This window comes from Periophthalmus magnuspinnatus, chromosome 13, assembly GCF_009829125.3.
Source record: "Periophthalmus magnuspinnatus isolate fPerMag1 chromosome 13, fPerMag1.2.pri, whole genome shotgun sequence".
Classification (NCBI taxonomy): domain Eukaryota; kingdom Metazoa; phylum Chordata; class Actinopteri; order Gobiiformes; family Gobiidae; genus Periophthalmus; species Periophthalmus magnuspinnatus.
Genome location: NC_047138.1, coordinates 13,775,266 through 13,797,225, shown reverse-complemented (window position 1 = coordinate 13,797,225; position 21,960 = coordinate 13,775,266). Strand labels below are relative to the sequence as shown.

The window sequence follows — 21,960 nt, the reverse complement described above, 5'->3', positions numbered from 1 at the left end:
AGACAAAAGGCAAACAACAAACAGTATAATGATAATGTGCAGTCCATGTAAGCACTTTTTCCAGTGGCACACACAAAATGTCACTTGTCCATCGAGGGACCAACAATAATGTACAAAGTGTATCATTATGTGCAACCTACAACTTTCTTATAATGCCCCAAAGAAGAAAAAAAATGTAGTTACAATTCCAAAAACAAACACAGCACCTACAAATATCAATGAATCAAAGTTTATTTAAAGCACTTTATGAATGAACTTCTTAAAACAACAACACAAACAAACAAGATTGTTACAAATGAATACGATTGGGTTTAATTTTAAATAACATATTCCTTAAGTACTGCATGATTTTCACTCTGATCTCTTTTGTTTTCAGTCCGTAAATGATGGGATTAAGTGTTGGGGGGAAAATGAGCGTGGACATCCCCAAGAACCTCCGGAGGTGTGGTGACATGTCCTTAAATCGATAGGAAATAATGGTGAAGAGCCCCAAACTTTCAAATAAGATAACAACTAACAGATGAGTGGCACAGGTCTGCAGTGCTTTGGCCTTCGTGTCTGCCCGTTTGGAGCGGAAACAGGCGATCAAAATCCTCAAGTACGTGAACAGAATCATCCCATTGGCTACCACCTGGGTCACCGCTACAGAAAATAGTCCGTAGATGTTGTTTAAAGATGTATTCTCACAAACCAACGAAAGCAAAGAAGGGTTGTCACAGTAAGGCTGCATCATTTCAGAACGGCAACGGGGCAAGCGTAAAAGCAACCCAAACAGCACGCCAATTAAAATAAAACAACATAACCACGCAAATGTGATCACTTTCATAACCTGAGAGTTAGTCATCACATCGTTGTACCTGAGAGGCCAACAGATAGCAATGTATCTGTCATAAGCCATCGCAGTGAGCATGAACATGGCACCAGCAGCGTAAATGTGTATAAAAAAGGCTTGGGTGACACAAGCGGGGTAAGAAACAATCTGACTTCTCGTTATGATTTGTTTAATGGTTTGAATGAAAAATGCTGAAGATCCCATCAGGTCATTGATAGGCAGGTTAATGAGGATCAGGTACATAGGCTGATGCAGACATTTGTTGAGTATAATAGTTAACATAAGCGTGAGATTGCAAAATAGGATGGTTACATAACTCAAACAGGCAAACAAGAAAGTAGAGATAACACTGTCAGGGGGGAGGTTATAGCTGACAAGGGTCACATATGGTGTAATGTTGTAAGTACTATTCATGTTGATGTACTGTTGGCTGTGTTTACATGCACAGCAACATCATTATCTGAATTCTGGAGTTGTAAGGTTATTTAAATGACACATGAACTAATATTGCCAGACAAAAATGAAAAATATGTTAAAGATTGAAAATATGTTTGGAAATGAATTGCAGTTTGATTTTCCAAATAAACTGTTTCTCTAAAAATCCATTCATTAACTGACTCAAAAAATCAGACCAGCTCAATTGATTTTCACTGGTCATGTAAATGTGCCAAATGTAATTAAACTGCTTTCAAAAATAGGCTGCAAAAGAATGAGCAGAACAGATTTCATATTCGGTATAAATTATAGATCTCGGTAATGTAAATAAAAAGTACTTTTCTGAAAGAAGTGTGAAAGAGACTATAGCATAAGCATGATGTGATATACATATATACAAGATTAGATATACATGGTCAAACTAAGCATTGCTCAAATGTAGTTAAGAAAATTCTTTCTCATATACATAGTTAATAGAATAACATATGAACAACAAGCGCAAGACTGATAAGCAAGAGTCTGTGATGAGAAGAGATGAGGAGACGGGGGTCACTCTGTCGTAGAGCAGCAGGCTGTGTTAGGCAGGTAGACTTATGTAGTCATCTCTGTTGCCCCCCGCTGCTCACATTAGCCTCTTGGGTATTTTAAATATGGGTGATGGTGGTTGTCTCGTGAGGACCAGAGACCAACTTGAAAACACACACATGTTTCCATTACAGCATCAGGACATTGTCATTTTGTACATCAAAATTGACATGATTTAAATGCACCAAATGTTGGTCAATTCGTTTTCTATTTTTCAAATGGCAAGACTTTGATTGGTATTCAAGCATTTGGAAGCAAGTTTATTTTTTATGGAATAATAAAAATCACAATACAAGCAAATCAAAACATAAATAATCATTACATAACATTAAGGAACATTAAAAGAGAAGAGTGCAGAATAAAAACCTTTCACAGTACACAGCTAAACAGAACCATTTGGAGCCTGGATTTAAACATTGTCAAAGTAGAGGCCTGTCTCACATCTTCAAGAAGTATTCCAGGTTTTAGTTGCATTCTCCATGTTTAGTCCTGACTTTGGGCGCCAGCAGGAGGCCAGTCCCTGAAGTCCTCAGAGTGTGAGGACTGCTCTTTTTAATTGTATTTTAGACATCAAATCCTGGATGGCAGAAAACTTCCTCCAGCTTAACCAGGACAAAACTGAGGTTTTAATCATCGGTCCTGAGGCCCAGAGAGAGAAACTTTTACCCAAATTACAGTCACAGTCTTTTAATCCATCATCACAAGTAAGAAACCTGGGCATTATTTTTGACTCTGAGCTGACTTTTATTCCACACATTAAAAACATCACAAAAATTGTTTTTTACCATTTGAAAAACATAGCCAGAGTCCGTCCCATTCTCTCTCGGGCCAACACAGAGACGCTGATGCATGCTTTTATCACCAGTCGTATAGATTACTGTAATGCCCTGCTCTCTGGTCTTCCCAAAAAGGCGATTTCAGGTCTACAATTATTACAAAATTCAGCAGCACGTGTCCTGACTAAGACCAGGGGGCGGGACCACATTACACCGGTTTTAGAATCCCTGCATTGGCTCCCTGTGTGTTTCAGGATCGATTTTAAAGTTCTTTTACTGGTTTTTAAATGTCTTAATGGTCTTGGGTCTTCTTATCTTACAGAACTGCTTTTATCCTATGAACCCTCGCGGCCCCTGCGCTCCTCCGGCAGCAGGCTCCTAGTTATTCCCAAAGTCAGGACACACACGCATGGAGAGGCCTCTTTCCAGTTTTATGGCCCCCGTCTATGGAACAGCCTGCCGGAGGACCTCAGGGCCGCAGAGAACATTCAGGTTTTTAAAAGCAGGCTCAAGACCCATCAAGACCCATCTTTTTAGCATAGCTTTTGACTAGTATTTATCATTTTAGTTTACTTCTCTATTTATTTAGTCTTATTTAGGCTTAGGCTTATTTATTTTATTATTTATTGACTTAATCATTTTAGATTTGCCAGTGTTTCCTCTGAGGAGCCCTCTGCACCGGGAGCTGTGGTTGGCTGTGGCTCCTGGGCCCTGGCTCGTGGGCCCTGGAGGTTTGGTCTTGACCTCATCTCTTCTCTGGGCCCTGGGCTGGTGTCCTGTGGCTGCGGGTGACCCTGCTCCTGGTGCAGATGGTTCCTCTGGTGGCGCTCTCTCATCTGGTTCATCTTTATCCAGCCTGTTCCACTTAAACATATTTTAAATGAAACTGAGGTATTTTAACATGTGTTGAGGTGGGGGGTGGGAGTGTGTGTTGGGGTGGGGGGTTGTTTGGTTATGTTTATTGATGTGTTGGGGTCCGGTTGTTTGGCTGTCGGGTGGTTGGGTGGGTTTGGTGGGTGGGACTGATTTTAATGCTTTGTAAAGCACTTTGTGTTACTTTTTTTTGTATGAAAAGTGCTCTATAAATAAAGTTTGATTTGATTTGATTTGAGATGGTTCATATGACACTAACATGTCAAAGATGTACTAGAGGGACTTGTACACAAGCAAAGCTGCTGTCTGAGCTACAGGAGCCAGTGCAGAGACCTGAGCACAGGACTTATGGGCTCGTACTTCCTATTTCTAGTCAGGACCCGAGCCGTAGCATTCTGGATGTACTGCAGCTGTCTTAACGCCTGTTTGGAGAGGCCAGTGAGCAGGCTGTTACAGTAGTCTAAACTACTGGAGACAAATGCATGGATAAGTCTCTCCAAGTCTGGTTTTGACAGTATACCTTTGATGTTTACAATGTTTTCAGATGGTAGAAAGCTGTGGATATTATTGATGTGATATGACCATTAAAGCCAACAACTTTTTCAAGGACTTTGCCTAAAAACGGTGATTTGAGATGGCATGAACTGCAGTTTTCAAAGCACACTTCTTTCCACCAAGCGGCTTCTTGGCATTCTGAGACATTTTGTTACCATCTGATTGTGAGGTCAGGACAATGTAAAGACTTGGGACGTCACCAGTTTGATCTGATCTGACTTGGAACAGATGTTATTTACTTGTATCTTATCAGGATTAAGTCTAACACAAATTGACATTAGAGGGTCTCCACAGCAACCAAAGTCTCCAGTATCCAGGTGGGCCAAATATTAACACACACTAAGTGCAAATGAACAACTTAATGTTTTAATGAATTGGTGAAAGACAATTGTGCTAGTTGTGTGTCAACTACAGGTAGCTTATTTAACTCTTATGTATTAATTGCATACTTGCCCAATCACTGTGTCATTAGACCTGTGTTAAAAAAAGGGTATCCCATCCATTTTTTTAATTCATAAAACAACTTGGGATGTTGTTTGATTGTAAGGGAAGTATCAAATCTTTGTCTCTACACAATGCAAAATAAGACATACATTGCTAAAACACAAATTACAAGTTTTGTGGATTTAAAAACAATGAGAAATATCTAAGTAGACAGTGTGCATTATGTGCAACTGTATGTATGTAATGTTTACCTCAATAAACATGAACACATCATCTGGTTAGGGTAAAATTACTAATATTTTAATTTATGTTCCTCTAAAATCTATGACATTTTGTGAGTTTGTTGCAATTCCTCAGTTTCCAAACTCAAGTGGTCAACATCACGGTGTTGTGTTTGCTGACTCTAATGAGGCATTCAGTGACCTAAGCACAGCAGGACATTTTACTGTTGTGTTTGTGATTAGATTTTATCTGGAATAAACTCTTTGTCTGATTCTTGTTAAACGTAGCTGCACATTTTAATTGGCGCATACAGGTCATGTGACAAGAACCTGGACTGATATAAGAAAAATGGCTCTGAAATCAAACATCGACATTTTCAGAAGTTTCAGACCAAGACAAAACAGCCTTTCCCAAAAGTATGATTTATTTCTGTTTTAATTCAATGAAAATAATGTTACGTCTTCATCAATAATGTTACGTCTTTGATATTATGTTTAATTTCTTTCTTTAAAATTAAGGTCTTTTTGCAAGTAGTCGCTGCCAAAATTCTATCACTTTGAATAGATTTAGGACCTTCAGAAACTCTAAACCATCTATATGAAGCATCTAACTGTTAGTGCCTTGTGATTTGCCTGATTTTGGACCCGGTTTTCTTCCTTGTGCAGATGCAGTCGCTCCTGTTCTTATCCATGCTGGTCTTGGCCTTGTTCTCTGAAGCAGACCAGAGCCCGGTGGCTGACTTGGACTTGGACCAGGATCTTGAGCAGGACTTAGACATGGAGCTGACACGCCACAGACTGCTGCAGAGAGCCCGGACCGCTGGACTCCTCTCACAGGTAACAGGTGTCATTAATGGTCAAAATTTAAAAGCAAGCCACAGGGTAGGTCATAATTTGATTAGAATTATTATTATTATTATGTTTTAAAGTTAAAATAGGCCCACAAGGCAGCTATCAAGTTGAATTTATATGTACGTGGTCATGATTCACAATATGAATATGTACCATGTTAGTTTCAATGTGGGGAGTTGCGAGATCATTTCAAGAAATGATTTTAAAAATATGACACTATATATAATCATTAATAAAAAAAAAACAAAAAAAAAACAAACAAAAAAACCCCAAAAAACAAGCAGTATATTTAAGTGAAATTAGGCACAAAAACTCAACAAACCACTCAAATAATAATAATAAAAAAAAAAACAACAAACAATATTAAACCTGATTTAACACATTTTTCTTCTCGAAATTGTTATCAGCACCAAATGTACGTCATGACATAGCTATTTTAGGGCTCCCAGTTGAAAAGTTTGGGAACGTCTGTTATCTAAAATATATCTAACTTACCATTGAGCACAATTAACTGAAGTGATATAAATTCATAAATAAAAAATGGAAGATGGAAGTGTAATTTTCTGTGACTTTCTGTGGCCTTCCTGTCAGACTCAGATTTGTCTTTTGTGTTTTTCAGCGAGTGGTGAAGGACCTCATATTGGCTCAAATGTCCCTCCCTGAAGACAATGCTCTACCAGAGGAGTCAGCTGGTCACATGAACCTTCAGCGCTCAGTGGAGAACCTGCCTCCAAGAGAACGCAAGGCTGGCTGCAAGAACTTCTACTGGAAGGGCTTTACTTCCTGTTAGATGCACTCAGCTCCTCTTAGCCATTAGCCAACCACAACACACAACCAATAAAGAACCTGACATAAAAATCACAATGATCTAGTCACTTACCACCTATTACTGTGTAAATACTAAAATTAATAAAAGTTAAATTCAATCAGCTTTGGTTTGTTTGATTTTCAGTGCACTGTTCAATCTTGCATCAGAATTTCTTCTGTTAGTCACAAATGTATTGCTGTTTGACAGTGAGCTCAAAATGGATTATTGATACAAAATAAATAAATAACTACTAGCCCTTAACGATCCTCTTTCTTTTCAGCTCTTCAGAAGAGTTTTTGTTAACATTTCAGTCAGTTCTGGGGTCAAATAAATCAAAAATACCATTGTCTGGACACAAGGATGTGGCATTCATGTGAAAGAGAAAGATAAAAGATATTTTCCAAACACATGGATTAAAACATAGAGGTGGGAACATAATGCTTTGAACAGCAGCAAGCATCATCCAAATACCACATCATCAGGATGAATAAAAAGCATCTATCAACTGATGCTGGGTTTGGAGGACTGTGTGCAGGACTGCAGACATGTAGAAACAGTACAACATGGGGCTAAGCACACAGCCTTAGAGGACACCAGTGCTGAACATGATGATGCAGAGCAGGGATGTCCAAACTGTTTTCACTAAGAACCATGACATGAAACATGTTTTAAGCAGGTCAAAGACCAGTCATCAGTACAGTGGATCATTCAGAGGGCTGAAGTCTGAAGTCCTTTAACAGCTGGACTTTTGTGAATGGAGGGGCAATGCTTAATTGTTGATGTTAATAAAAAAAAAAATAAAATAAAATAAAATATATATATATATATATATATATATATATATATATATATATATATATATATATATATATATATATATATATATATATATATATATATATATATATATATATATATATATATATATATATATATATATATATATTGTAGTACACAAAATTGTGATGGTCATCATGGTTTAGAATTGGTTTTCAGCAATGATGGAATGTAACAAAGTAAAAATAGTACTGTTCTGTAGTTTTGTATTTAAGTAAACATTTTATTTGTCTTTACTTTAGTACATTTTAAAGTGCATGCTTTTTGCATTTACTCTACTACACTTTTGAACAGGACTGAAGTTTGAGACCTGCTGAAAAGGCTGGGGGTTTATTTTTAACTCATTCATAATTTGCAAAAACACCCCATGGATTCATTTGTTTAAGTTGAACAGAACACAGCACAAATCTGTATCAAAATCAATATATTTGAAGCTTATAAAACCTCAAAATCTATATAAAATACTTTTACTTTTTACTCTTGAAGTACATTTTTACGTAGGTACTTTTACTTAAGTCGATTTAAAAAAAAAAGAAAAAAAAAGAGTACTTCCAAGAAATACAGTTGGTTACAGTTGTAACCATCCTAACTACGTCAGACAGGACACCCAGGTGTCTGTCAGAATTAGCTTGCGCAATCTCTTAGATGAATGTGATAATGTGAAAACTGGAACAACTTACGGTGCAGTCATTCATTGGAATGAGGAAAGTTACAAAGATGGATGCAGCCCTGAGGAAATGTTGAGTCCTGTTGGATAAAAATGACTCACAGCGGCTGATGATAGACAGGTTAATAGACCATTTTGAGAGGTTATGCTCCAGGACTTGCCACTACATGTTCAGTGCTAATACTGCATCACCAATGCTACTCTTGTTTTTGTAAACAAACTGATGGGAGTCTCTTTGGTTTTGGTTTTGGTTAACTTCACCCCCCTTACTATTATTGTCTCAAAACACTACATTGGAGGTAAGATCTACAGGCCTGCGATACTTATTTACTTTAGGGACAGATGCTTTGTGGACCAGGAGGGTGGTTGAAGTTTTCCAGATAATCATTGTGTCATCTGTGTCATCATGAGACATCACTGCTGTCTGTTTGCTGTCTCTAATGAGGCATTCAGTGACCTCAGTTCAGCCGGAAATGTTACTGTTGTGTTTGTGCTTGGGAGTTCATCGTCTATAATAAACTTTTCTTCTGATCTTTGCAAACAGTGGAGGTACTTTGTTATTGGTTCGTTCGATCATGTGACAAGAACCTTCCCATATATAATAAGACAGTGCCAAGTGAAAAATGACACAGAAACCAGACAGCCACTTTTGTCACGAACTTTGGACAAAGACGACACATCCTTCGACAAAAGTATGATTACTTTCTCTCTTAATTTATTTCAGTATGCTTCTTTATCTTCAATTCAGTTACTTACTTTCTTTAACTTCACATTACTTCAAATCAAGGTGTATTTGCAAGTTGTCTCTTCTAATAATCCATCTTATTTTATTCTTAGTAAGTCTTTACCCAGATGTGACTTGACTGTTATGCTAACTTATTCTGGTGCTGAGAGCTAAACTAGTTTTTTAAGTCATCTTAGCCAAAATCAAATGGACTTTTTAAAAATTCTGAATCATAATCAGTATACCTGTAGTAGTATTTAGTTTTATTTGCTCATATTTAGTACCTTTCATCGTCTTCAGTTTTCTCTTCTTCTTCTTTAATTCCCAACCTGACAAACATGCTTGTTGTCAACTCTCTACATAAAGAATAGAAACCAAGAAGTGCTCATTTTGATGGATTCTGATCAAAACAGCTCATTACAATGCATCTATGTATTCACATTTTTTGGGGATAAAAATGAGTCATGCTAATATTTGCTGTTTCCTCCTTGTGCAGATGCAGTGCATGCAGGGGTCACTCCTATTCTTTTCCATGCTGCTCTTGGCCCTAACCTCTAAAGCCAACCAGAGCCCAGTCCCAGAGGACTTGGGGCAGGATCTGGATCAGGACATAGACATGGAGCTGACACGCCACAGACTGCTGCAGAGAGCTCGCAATTCTGGACTCCTCGCTCAGGTAACATCTGCATTGGTAGACTGAAATATAGGTTTTAAGGAGATTCCCGCACACTCTCTCACTCTTGGTTCACTTTTATTAGTACGTTTCAGTCCCTGTGACCGTCTTTAGGTATGAGGACAGCCCCTTCCACTCACCTTATATATGTAAACTCTTTGAAGCGCCAGTTATTTTGCTAAAAAGTGTCAGAATTATGGAATTATAATTGTTACCTTTTTAATATGTTAACAATCTTTAGATTTTTCTAGTCACAGTCCATGTGTTTTAACTCACAAACGACTGGTGCAAAGTGCATTATGCACAATATGGCGGTTACATTGTGGTCTAATTGCGAATGTATTTTTTTCTGATTGGTTGATTACTCTTAAAGGGACAGTCACTTAACTTATATAAGGGGGGCGGAAGGGGCTGACCACGAATCTGAAGAAAGTCAGAGGGACCGAAATGTTGTAGTGAAAGTGAACCAAGAGTGAGACAGTGTGCCGGAGTCTTCTCCTCCAGCGCACCTGTCACCCAGTCAGGTATGCAGAGTCTACACAGCAACGTTGACTGAATTATAAAACGTTACTCATTAAGTGTATTATTGTGAATTACTGTATGTTTGGGAACGGGGTTTGTATGTTCGTATGTGGTAACAACACTGAATCCTTCTGCAATTTGAAGGGCCTGTACCTGGTATGAATTTCTTCCGATTGAGATAAATGGCCTGTATATTATGCGGTGTATTATTATTATTATTATTATTATTATTATTATTATTATTATTATTATTAGTAGTAGTAGTAGTAGTAGTAGTAGTAGTAGTAGTAGTAGTAGTAGTAGTAGTAGTAGTATTTGTAGTATTAATAATAATAATAATAATGCTTACACAGCGCTTTTCATGACAGTCAAGTTTTGTAAATATTGGTGATGCGAGGTTCATAAATGAGTTGGACAGTTGGATCCAGATCTAATTTTTTAAAAGAGCCGACTCTTTTCCTTTTAATTTGCACGTATTTTTATATTGATCAACACTGAACCGATAGAAGAATCAGAACAGAAGGAGAGCAGGCGTTACGAGTGAGAGCTTTGTGCACAAAAACATATTTGGTATCATATTAACAGTTACTTTTAAAATTATTATTATTGTTTTATTTTGATTATGCATAATTTGAAAGGGAAAATACTCTCCCACTCTCAGTTTGAAGCAGTTTAAACACATTTAAGCCTTGGTCGATTCTCTCTGTGATTAATTTGTTGTTAAAATGAATTCTCACATCGACTTCTGTCATATAAATAAATAGTAAAAGAGCCAGTCTTTTGAACTCTTTGAAATGAACAGATCTAAAAGATTCAGATCCCATAAAAGAACCGAAAGTCCCATCTCTAGTAAATGTAAAATGTAAATGTAATTTAGCAACAAAAATGAGACTGAAAGATGTGCATTTTTACCAAGCATTTTGTAAGGTATTAACTAACAGAAAAGTAACGGACAGGGTCACTCACTTTTATCCAGCCAGGTATATTGGTTGCTAAGAGTCATGACAAACAACTGCCTATCACTTTGTCAGACAAATGATCCTCTGTTATGGTGGATTTTCAAAAGTGACACAACACAACAAACACAACAAAAAAGAGGACAGAGACTGATGAGAACTGTGTGTAAACAAATACATGAGACTATCCTAGACAGTTATGTGTGTGCCATGGTGTGATATCAAAGTGGTTCAAAGTACTAAGTGGGCGGGTTTATAGTTCACACTCAAACATGTTCCACACTCATGGTTAAAAACTAGGTAGAGGCTATTTAACTCTTGTAGTTGTGATATCCCACTGAACCACTTCATTTGCACTTTGTCCAGTGCAAATGATATTGCACAAATTTTACACAACCACATAGTCCATTTTACACAACCAAAACCCATAATGTCATGTGACTGTTTATTTCTGGTTCCTGCATTTCACTGTCTTATTTATTTTATTTTCTGTATTAGCCTATTGAGATTTAAAGGCAGTTTTGGGATTTTAAATCAGAGAGATTGTGAAAAATCCTATTTATAATGTTTGATCTGACCATAGCTGGCCATAGCTGATATTTTAAGTATCAAGTCTATTACAGCTTTGTCTTTCTTTGTCTTTTCAGCGAGCAGTAGAGGACCTTTTACTGGCTCAAATGTCCCTTCCTGAAGCCAATGCCCCCAAACCACCTCTAGCCAAGGAGTCCATGGGTCATGTGACCCTCCAGCGCTCAGTGGAGTCAAACAATAACCTGCCTTCAATGGAACGCAAGGCCGGATGTAAGAACTTCTACTGGAAGGGCAAAACCGCCTGTTAGAAACAGAATCCAATCACGGCACAGGACAGCTCCTGTTAACAGCACCCTATAACCAATAAAGAGATCTCTGTAAAAATGTCAAATGCTCATCTAATTACTCACTAATAACTTATGAAACAGTGATGTGAACAGTACTGCTTTTTACATATATTATGAATAAATCTTGGTCAATATTTGGTGTACTTGCAGTGTAGTGCTACTTGTTTTAAACCTCACATTTAATTTCTGCCGCCTGTCAAACTGTTCATGAATGTCTTGTTTTTGACAGTGACCTGACAGTCCAATGAGGTTCATCTAGTCTTCTGGTGATAGATTCTTTTTTCAATCCAAGGTTGTTTGTTTTCATACCTGACAGTTTGGACTGCTCACTACCGCTCTTCCTCAGAGTGGTCATGTTGCTGTGATGGCTCTGGTCAGCTGATTTAAACAGGTTTTGGCACCATCTTCCTGCAGTCCGACTTCTTCAGGACAGTATCCCAGGTGAGAGTAAAAAAGCCCCATTGACCCGGTTTAAAGTCCTATAGGCACGTCTCCGATGATGTTAGGGACAGAGGACAACAAACATCATTGCTGGATTAAGGAGGCAATAGGGAAACATGGCCACAGGACTTTAGATTAGGACAAGGGTTTTTTTTTACTCTTACACACTTGGGATACTGTTCTGAAGAAGTCGGACTGCAGATGGTGCCACCCTGCCTCTACCAGTAGTAAGACAGCACCAAAACCTGTTTAAATCAGATCACATGACCACTCTGAGGAAGAGCGCTAGTGAGCTGTCGAAACTGTCTGGTATGAAAATAAACTAAATCTTCATCTGAAAAAAGAATTCATTAACATAAAGCCAGCTTGCATTTGACACAAGTATTCGTACTTTTGAAAAATATTGTTGGCACATACAGAACAATTTACTTGTTGAAATGTACAATTTTTATCAGTCTAAATAATTTTTGTCATTAACAAACAGGTACCAAAAAGCTCTAACTAATAAAGAACTGCTTTAATTTAGAAGCAAAAAACAAAACAAAATGAGGAGGCACAAAGATACAAAACGATTGTTACTTTCTATTCCTCTTGAGTAACCCAAAAAAAGCAGTCTTGATTTCCCGGGAGCTGAGTCCGTAGATGATGGGGTCGAGAAAGGGCGGGAATATGACGACTGACACCCCCATGGACCTCCTCAGGAACGAAGAGGCGTTTGTGAGCCGATGGGCAGAAAGCGCTATCACTGTGTTAATTTGTAGAACTAAAAACGACACTAAATGAGAGCTGCAGGTCTGTGCCGCCTTGCTCCTCACTTCAGTCTGTTTCGACATTATACACAACCTTAAAATCTGCATATATGTGTACATTATAACCAACAGAGTCCCACCCTGGAGCAGCACTATATTAAACACCCCATAATAGTTGATAAGCATTGTATTTGAAGAAAAACACGCCAATTTGAGCAAAGATGGATTATTGCAATACAAATCTACAATTTTCGTCCTGCATATTTTCAGTCTAACATGCAATGCAAACAAAGTGCCTATAATCCCCACATTGGTGAACCAAATCATGATAATTAGCTTGACCAAAGTTTGCATGGTCATGATCGAGTTATACCTCAAAGGGCTACATATTGCAACGTACCTGTCGTAAGCCATAGCACTCAAGGTTAGCAAGTTAGCCGTTCCATAGAAGTGAATGAGAAATCCCTGAAACATACAACTGTTGTATGAAATAATCCTGTTTTTGGTGATTATGCCGAAGACCAGATGAGGGAAGAACGCACTGGCTCCAACCATGTCGCTAATGGGGAGGTTACAGAGCAGAAGGAACATGGGTTTGTGAAGCGTCTTACTGGTCACAATGGAGAGGAGGACCATAGAGTTAAAGATTAGGATCAGCGTGTACATCAGAATGGCAAAAATGAAGGCAGGATACTGGGTAGAGGAGGAGTGCAGTCCCAGTTCTTCAAGGGTCAGGAAGTTGTCCAAGGAGGTGTTTTCTGACATAACTATAAGTAGGAGATTTTGAGTCTCAAGGTGGAGCAGTTGCTAAAAGAGAGAATAAATTATAACATGAGGATTCACTAATAGAAATGTGGAACTGGGACGTACGCAGACTGAACAAACATTAAACAGGGGTGTAACTGTGGTGGAATTAAAGAATACTGAAAATTTATACTCAAGTAAAAGTACGCTTATTTACATGTACTCTGCCAAATGTTGTACTAAAGCATGAAGTACGCATGAAATATACTTCTCAGGGTACTAGTAACTTCTTTAAACATTTTTAGTGGGATTTTAGGTCAATTATTATTATTATTATTATTATTATTATTATTATTATTATTATTATTATTATTATTATTATTATTATTATTATTATTATTATTATTATTATTATTATTCATAGTAGTAGTAGTAGTATTATATTGTATTATTTTATTTTTTTTTTTTTACAAAACTTGATTAATTAAACATTTTTAACGTAGTAAACTACAATCTGGAGTTCTGACCAACAGAGACAGATACAAGACAGCAGTAGTGATGTTACGAGTCGATGAACCGAATCATTGTCTTTCAAATTTGTATGTATTTTTATACTGAATCATCACAGCAGCAGAGTAGGCACTGTGAGTGAGAGTGTTGTACATAAACAAAACATATTTGGCATCTTAATAACAGTTATTTTAAGAATTATTATCATAATGCAATGTGTTATTTAGATGATGCATCATTTGAAAGGGTAAACACACTCCCACTCTCAGTCTGAACCATTTTAAACACATTAATTCTCTCTGGTCATTAGTTTATAGATCAAATGAGTGCTCGCATGGCTTCTGGCTTTTGTTATAAATAAATATAAAAAGAGCCAGTCCTTTGAACGGCTCTTTGAAATGAAAAAATCCAATCCCATAAGAGAGCCGAGAGTCCCATCACTAGACAACAGTGGGTTGGGATGATTAGGACGTACTGTACACGTTAACTATATATTTTAAATGATAGACTACATAATCAGTTACAAGTACAGTAAGTAATTCTAAAGTAATCTCAAAAGTACAATTGCCTTATCCCCTAACCCTAAATGCATTGCTTTGCTGCTGTATGAAAAATAGGCTGAGAAATCTACATTGGCAATGGCCCTTTGCTCCATTTAAGCGCAGACCACATAGAGATTTGCTTATTAATTATACACATTTTAAAACCTCAACCCTTATCACGGCATTTTAGAGAAAAAGTTGCATTTCTAAAATACTTTGAACTTCCCCACAATACCATAGTTCCATAGTAAAATAGTTAATTGTTACACCCCTGTAAACACAACAACAACTAAACAAGAGTTAAAACACCATAATTAAATCAATATATGAACCACAAGAGATAATACTGATGTGTATATGAGCAGTGGTACCGGTCAAAGTAGAGAGGCTTTTTGGTGAGAGCTCAGAGGTCTCACCCCGGTCCTGGCTGAACACACTGAGCTGACAGCAGTGCATTTGTAGTATCTGTGTATACACCAGGGACAGGCACAAGAACAACAGCACACAGCCATAATGTTATCATAATGTAATGTTCATGCTTTACATCAATACAACACAATGGATTCTCATTGTGGAGATGATCACGGGAATGTGGAGGGTTTTTACATATATGAAGATACATGCACTTTCCTTCAGAAACTAATATAATGTGCACTATTCATTAGGGTTAGGGTTAGGGTTAGTGCTAAGCCAGAGTGCTAAGCCAGAAAAATAGCATGTGTTTGTATTTGTCTAATATCATGAACGTAGGGTAGTAGCCTGCATTCCTACTGGGTTGCTAGTATTTTGATCTGCATATTCAGGATACAGATACAAGTTTTCATTCTCATCCTCAGTATATGGACAGGCTCAGAACCTTCAAGATTCACTCACTGAGCTGCACTAGCACAGATTCATGATTGGCTGCAAGTTCTGGGGTTTAGGTAATGACCATTCAGATCAGAATCCTTGGTTTGTTTCCAAATGGATTTCAGCATTGAAACTGGCAGTGGTGGATCACTTTTGTTACTCCTGTAAAAGTACCGATACAAATGTAAAAAGTTACTCACAAAAAAGTATCACATGAATCTACGAATCTATGAAATCTACTTAAGTAAAAATATTTACATAGCTGTTTAAAAAATTTACTTTAAGAGTAAAAAGTATTTAACACAACTTTTGTTCATTTGTTAAAGTGTTAAATGTAGCAAAATGAATACATTTCTTAATTTTTCTGATGAATTTTGTGTATTTATTTTTGTTTGCTCAAAGCCGACACTTGAACTTGAAAACTTTAGTCAGGATGTTTCGACAAACATGGTAAGAATGACCTCTCAAATTATATGTTCTTTTTACTTTTCAGTCAAGTTAAAAAATGTAGTGGAGTAGAAAGTACAGATATCTGCTCTCAAATGTAGTGAACTAAAAGTAAAAGGTATCCACCGTAAAATATACTCAATTCAACTACAGATACTGAAAAATTCTACTTAAGTACAGTACTTTACAACTTGTACTTCATTACCTTCCATCACTGGAAACCGGTAATCCAAATTAGAGACTCATGTGAGGCCCATACTGACTTTTTCAATAATTGTTTCGAGAACCAAAACACCAAATGAAAATATCAACAATCCAAACCATCCTGTCCAAAGTGTTTGTCATTAAGAAAAAAATCAATAAACTACCTGATCACCTTGCTCCTCTGTGAACCGAAATTGCACAGTTCCAAAAAGATCCTTGGCCTTTGCTCAGGCAGCCTTTTCATTTCAAACCATCAGGCAGTGGAATCGGCTTCCAGACAGTCTGAAATACATTTGTACATTTGAATAATTTGTGCATGGGGACATTTATTGTATTTTACTGCTGATGTCAGTGATGAACTGTTTGTCTTATAATGTAATTGTAATGAAACATGTATTTTAATGTGTGTTCACCTGCTCAGGGACACACAGTAATGGAAAGTAGCAGTAGCTAAATCTGGTACAATTCATCTCTTCTTTTGTTAGATTAATGAATTTGTCCCTGAGAAATAAAGAATAAAGAAAAAAAACAAAACAGTGAATTAAGATTTGATTTCATTGTCCTGATATGAGGAATACAGACAGAACAGGTTTATGAAATATGAAATACAAATTCAACATACCCTACCTTTAGTGTTAAATAATTCTATACTCTATATATAAATAGTTCTGATCTGACTTCTGACTGTGTTTTCCCGTCCTTACAAAACAGACAGTAAGAGAACGTTTGGTTGCTGGTTTGGGCATGATAGACGGTCATTTCTTGGCAGAGGAAGAGCCACAGAGCTGCCCCTTAAGGTTTAACTTTATTTTAATGTTGCTCACAAATAAATAATGGTCAAACTTTATAACATTAAGTATATATTAAATATTTGGCAAACTGAGGCCCCCAAGGGGCTGACAGACCATAATACTGAGCGTTCTCTCTATGGAAGCAGCTATAACATAGACAGGTGAAGTGTTTTAAAGCAGAGAAAAAAACAAAGATGTGAATTTTACAGGTTTATTTATTTGACAGGTGCAATTCAAATTCAGCACAGGTTATGTTGACATACAAAGTAGATGTTTTTGTGACTCGACAGCTATATTGAGCATTAAAGGGCCCATATTATGCTATTTTGCTATTTTCTGATCTATGTTATAATGTTGTTTCCTCATCACAAACATACCTAGAGTTGTGTTTTGTTTCATTCACACATGTTTAACACACAAACCCTGCATACACTTTGTTCCACCTTGTCACGTGATAATAGAAGAAGTGCTCCATTGTGTTTTGAAACGCCATACACCTTCACTAGAATTATTTCCACAATTTCAACCCTGGAATTGCAAATCTCTGCAAATCTACTGACCAAAAGGTAGCTGTTAACTTGAAAACTACCATGACATCACAAGGTGGAACATATCCTTTTGAGATATATATATATATATATATATATATATATATATATATATATAGTGAGTAAGTGTTTAGTGCGCCTGGTTTACTCACTTATAGTGAGTAAGTGTTTAGTGCCCCTGGTTTACAAAATTAGATTCAAAATCAGAAAAGGAGATTAAAAGGGTTGAACTAAAAGGGTTATGATTAGGGGAAATAAGATCACATACAGCTATTTAAAATGTATTATGGTTATATAACTTACATAGCTCAATAAGCATTGTGTATTATGAAAAAAATGAAAAAACTCTCTTCTGTCTCTTATTGCTAGGTTTACAACACACACACACACACACACACACATCCCCAAAACTCATTCAATATTTGTATCAAAATGACATGTGCGGAAAACATCTTATACATTTCCAAAGTCATGAATTGTGTCCAGCCAACTCAAAGCCTACCATTTTGACCATGGGCGACAGTAGGTCAGTTGTTAGAGTTTATATTTTCTGATCTGAAGGTTGGCGGTTTGAATTCCACTCTCAACATAAACATTATTGGCAGAGCAGTCACATCAACTGACCCACAGGTTGGCGGTGCAATTCTGCTTTCCACAGATGAACTCTTTCATTGTGGGCGAAAAACTTAACCCACCTCGCCCCCAGTGTGTCTGTGTACACTGGTGTATAAATGAATGAGTAGTTCCTTGATGTTAAGCGCTTTGAGTGTCTTGGAGGTGGAAAAGCTATATAAAAATGTGACACTATTAGTAATCCAACACAAGAAACACATGTAAACATTCTGAGCAGTTCCTAACACTTGACTCATGTTACATATTTACGTCCACTCGAATTTTCCAAATTTTCATGAGAGTATTGCGGATTTCATTTGTGTACAGCCCGTATACGATTGGATTTAACAGCGGCGGGACCAGGAAAATCAACATCCCCATAATTTTCTGCAAATCGGCCGACACATTTTGGAACCTATGCGAAAGAATGGTGAACGTTGCTACAATTTCAAACATGACAAATATCACCAACTGAGCCATGCATGTGTTGATCGCCTTGGTTTTAGTTTCTAACTTCTCCGAAACCAAACACGTGATTAGTATTTTGACATAAGAAAAGCCCTGTACAGAGACGCTTATAGCTTGCATTAGGGCTGTATTGAACAAACCAATTATGTTATTCAAAGTGGTGTTCCCGCATGTCAGCTTCAAGAGAGACGGATTATCGCAGAACACATTTAGAATTACAGATCGACACTTGGGTAGCCGCGACTGAAGCGAGAACAGAATACAGTTCAAGATTAAATCCAAACCCCAAACTAAAGAAATAATGCACAAAATTAGCTTTGGCGTCATCACAGTGCTATAACGCAGAGGCATGCATATAGCGACATAGCGGTCAAACGCCATAGCAGCCAGAATGAACAGAACCCCGCCTCCGTACATGTGCAAAAGGAATGCTTGGAGGACACACAGGGGATAGCTCACGCGATGGCTCTCACTGACGATGCCCGAAAGCACTTTGGGTAGCATGGTGTTGATACCGATCAGGTCATTGAGAGGCAAGCTGAACAGAATAATATACATTGGCTTGTGTAGGTTGCGTTTCAGAATGATCAAAAGCAACAAGGTCACATTGCAAGAAACGCTAAAGAGATAGATAGCGATGCCGAAGAAGAAGATGGGGTATTTGCCGCCGGATGGGATGACAAAGTTGTTCAGAGTGAGGTCGAACTGGAAAGACGTGTTTGCCATTATGAGTAAAAGGAGAGAGTGAGGTAGCGAGGTGTGGAGCCAAACCTCCTACTTTTATCTCCCCTCAACTCCCCACCATCGCCTGATTCTTCCTCAGGGATTACCTCTGGCTTTGGAAAAAAATCACAACAAATGAGAATATCTTTGAAGATTTTGAGTAGTTGATTTGAGGAGTTTCAGTTTAGATGTATCAACTTATTACAACAAGGCAGGTACATTGTATAACTTAACTTAGACAGTGTAACAAGAGTCTGGTCTTGAACTTGAGAGCTTTGGATTCACTGGCGTGTGTTGTTCCCACTTCACTACCACTTACACATATTATCCTGGACTGTTGGAGCTGTTGGTTTCAAGTTAGTTTCTCCGTTCACGCAACAAGTTTAACCCAAAGTCAGCTCAGCATAATAATCTTTAATTGCGTTTGAAGTGTTTTTGATCAAAACTGTTGGAGATGTCAGTTGTACAGTCTATTTTTGTGGTGGTGTCTGGTTTTACTGCTTTTACAATAAATAACACAATATGTTAACCAGAATAAAGTCGGGTACCACAGATTTAAAAAAAAAAAAAAAAAACAGTATGTAAAGCATTTATATCTTCCTTTCTTTTGTCTCCTTGAACTACAGATGGACAGATGGATGGAAAAAGTTTATTGGTGAATCTGGGGCTGAGCATCTTTTCTCTTTGAGATTGACCCAATCCCGACCCCAAACATACATGGCATAATCTCTTCCAGTTGAGGTAGTCCTGACCAAGACTAGCTCAAGGTCTGGAGTGGGTCCTCAGGCACTACGCTACGGTGGCCAGTGCACCTGACAGGTTGGCCCAGTGGCCTTGAAGGATGGGTCAAATACAGAGCACAAATTTCAGTTTTAGTTCATAGACCTTGCAGATGTGTTTTGGTGACTTTAAATAAGTTGTTTTAGCTCAGTGTGGTATACGCATTGAACCATAACTGTCACTGTATGACTGGGTTCTGTACAATATTTTAGTGGAAGTGTAAACATGATAAATCTGACTTGAGATTCAGGTTATAATCATATGTGAGTAGATTAAGCATGGTTGCATTGGACTAAATTAGACCGACAGAAAAGTCAGAATATCAATCTGTACTTGAGTCATTTTAATATTTTGAATTTCCATAGCTAAATCATTTATACATTATGACTTTTTCTGATATATATTTTTTATTTCAATATAAATTTCATGTCTGCAAAGTTCGAAAAATTGTTTATGAAAAAAGAAAAATAAATCTTACTACAAGATCCTTTCTAAATAAATAAACTCAATCTGAAATCTGTATTAATAATTATAATTACATGTTCTGACAGGCCGTCATTTCTTCCATACTATTGTTTTGAGGGAGACATGGGTTGCATCAGCTGTTGATTTATGGATAATGAGTTCCTCTGAGAAGTCACTACATAATTATGCATGTTATTGTTATTAACTGTTTCATGTTGTGATTAATCCCGTGACATTTGGGACATTCCTGTCTCCACTAAGGCTCCTGGTCCATTGGGTGATCTAATGACTCCTCCGGGGCTAATGTTAGGCAGCCATTTTGCCTGGAGACATCCCAATAAACAAAGGAAATGGAAACAGTCACTTGTGATAATGATTCAGAAAAAGTATTATTAAGTATATTATTTTGTAAAATAAATAAATAAATATACTTTTTATATAGAATAATATGCTAAAATGCTGGCATAACATGTTTTGCCTTGTGCCTATTTTATGTTTCTTCATAGTATTGTCCAGTTTTTTTACAATCACTTAATTAAATTAAATGTCAGTTGAAACTAGTGTCTCTACAATCAACATGAGAACGGTAACTCAAGCAGGTAAAGATATCTTGTATTAAACAACATGTGCATCATGAGTGTGAGAAATATTAGTGTGAAACATGGGCAGTGTCCCCAGAGCTGCTCAGGACACATAATTAAATCATCCTCAGACCACAGGAGCAGACCGGCCCTAAGGAGGAGGCCTGCTGGCCCACACCTTTATTAACATTATTATAGAATTTTTAATAGACCCTGCACGTCCCAGGTGGAGCCAGAGCCTGGGGTCAGGCTCAATACCTTCAACTGAAAGCCATTTGAAATCAGAAATTCTACATTTGCAGCACTTCAATCAATCAATCAATCAATCAATCAATCAATGTTTATTTATAGAGTGCTTTACAACACTATTGATGACCAAAGTGCTTTCCAGTAAAATCACATTAAAAACAAGTTAAAATCATACTAAAACAGTAAAATAGTAGAATAAAATAAAATACATTAATACAACAAAATATAAATAATGATAATGTGTCACAACATTACTAAGTGTTGAAAGCCAGTCTGAACAAAATATGTTTTAAGCCTGGATTTAAAAAGACCAAAGCCAGTAATGGTGCGCATATCAGGAGGCAGTTTGTTCCAGAGTTTGGGCCCAGCCACAGAGAAGGCCCGATCACCCCAGTGTTTGTAAATAAAAGCATACCATACCATACCATACCATTTAGTTCTCAGAACTTCCAAAAGGAGATGATTAGATGACCTCAAGGCCCGGTTTGGATTTCGGACCAGTTCAGCCAGGTAGGGCAGGGCGAGGCCATTAAGAACTTTAAAAACAAAAAGTAAAATTTTAAAATCAACTCTAAAAGAAACAGGAAGCCAATGGAGTGAACAAAGGACTGGGGTGATG

General features: G+C 37.3%; 5 protein-coding genes across 5 annotated transcripts; 2 read left to right on the top strand and 3 right to left on the bottom strand.

Moving 5' to 3' along the window:
* Positions 1-289: 289 nt before the first annotated feature.
* On the bottom strand, positions 290-1,246 carry LOC117380643 (olfactory receptor 52B4-like). Its single transcript, XM_033977477.1, has one exon. It carries the CDS (start codon positions 1,244-1,246, stop codon positions 290-292), a length of 957 nt encoding a protein of 318 aa, XP_033833368.1.
* Positions 1,247-5,089: 3,843 nt separating this feature from the next.
* On the top strand, positions 5,090-6,632 carry LOC117380305 (somatostatin-2-like). The gene is made up of 3 exons (XM_033977092.2): positions 5,090-5,138; positions 5,388-5,558; positions 6,193-6,632. Exons 2-3 carry the CDS (start codon positions 5,388-5,390, stop codon positions 6,361-6,363), a joined length of 342 nt encoding a protein of 113 aa, XP_033832983.1. The 5' UTR covers positions 5,090-5,138; the 3' UTR covers positions 6,364-6,632.
* A 1,887-nt stretch (positions 6,633-8,519) lies between these two features.
* Positions 8,520-11,745, top strand: LOC129456731 (somatostatin-2-like). The gene is made up of 3 exons (XM_055225986.1): positions 8,520-8,577; positions 9,106-9,285; positions 11,408-11,745. Exons 2-3 carry the CDS (start codon positions 9,106-9,108, stop codon positions 11,597-11,599), a joined length of 372 nt encoding a protein of 123 aa, XP_055081961.1. The 5' UTR covers positions 8,520-8,577; the 3' UTR covers positions 11,600-11,745.
* Positions 11,746-12,654: 909 nt separating this feature from the next.
* Positions 12,655-13,593, bottom strand: LOC117380642 (olfactory receptor 4K14-like). The gene has a single exon (XM_033977476.1). It carries the CDS (start codon positions 13,591-13,593, stop codon positions 12,655-12,657), a length of 939 nt encoding a protein of 312 aa, XP_033833367.1.
* A 4,740-nt stretch (positions 13,594-18,333) lies between these two features.
* Positions 18,334-19,269, bottom strand: LOC117380640 (olfactory receptor 52J3-like). Its single transcript, XM_033977475.1, has one exon. It carries the CDS (start codon positions 19,267-19,269, stop codon positions 18,334-18,336), a length of 936 nt encoding a protein of 311 aa, XP_033833366.1.
* Positions 19,270-21,960: the final 2,691 nt, after the last annotated feature.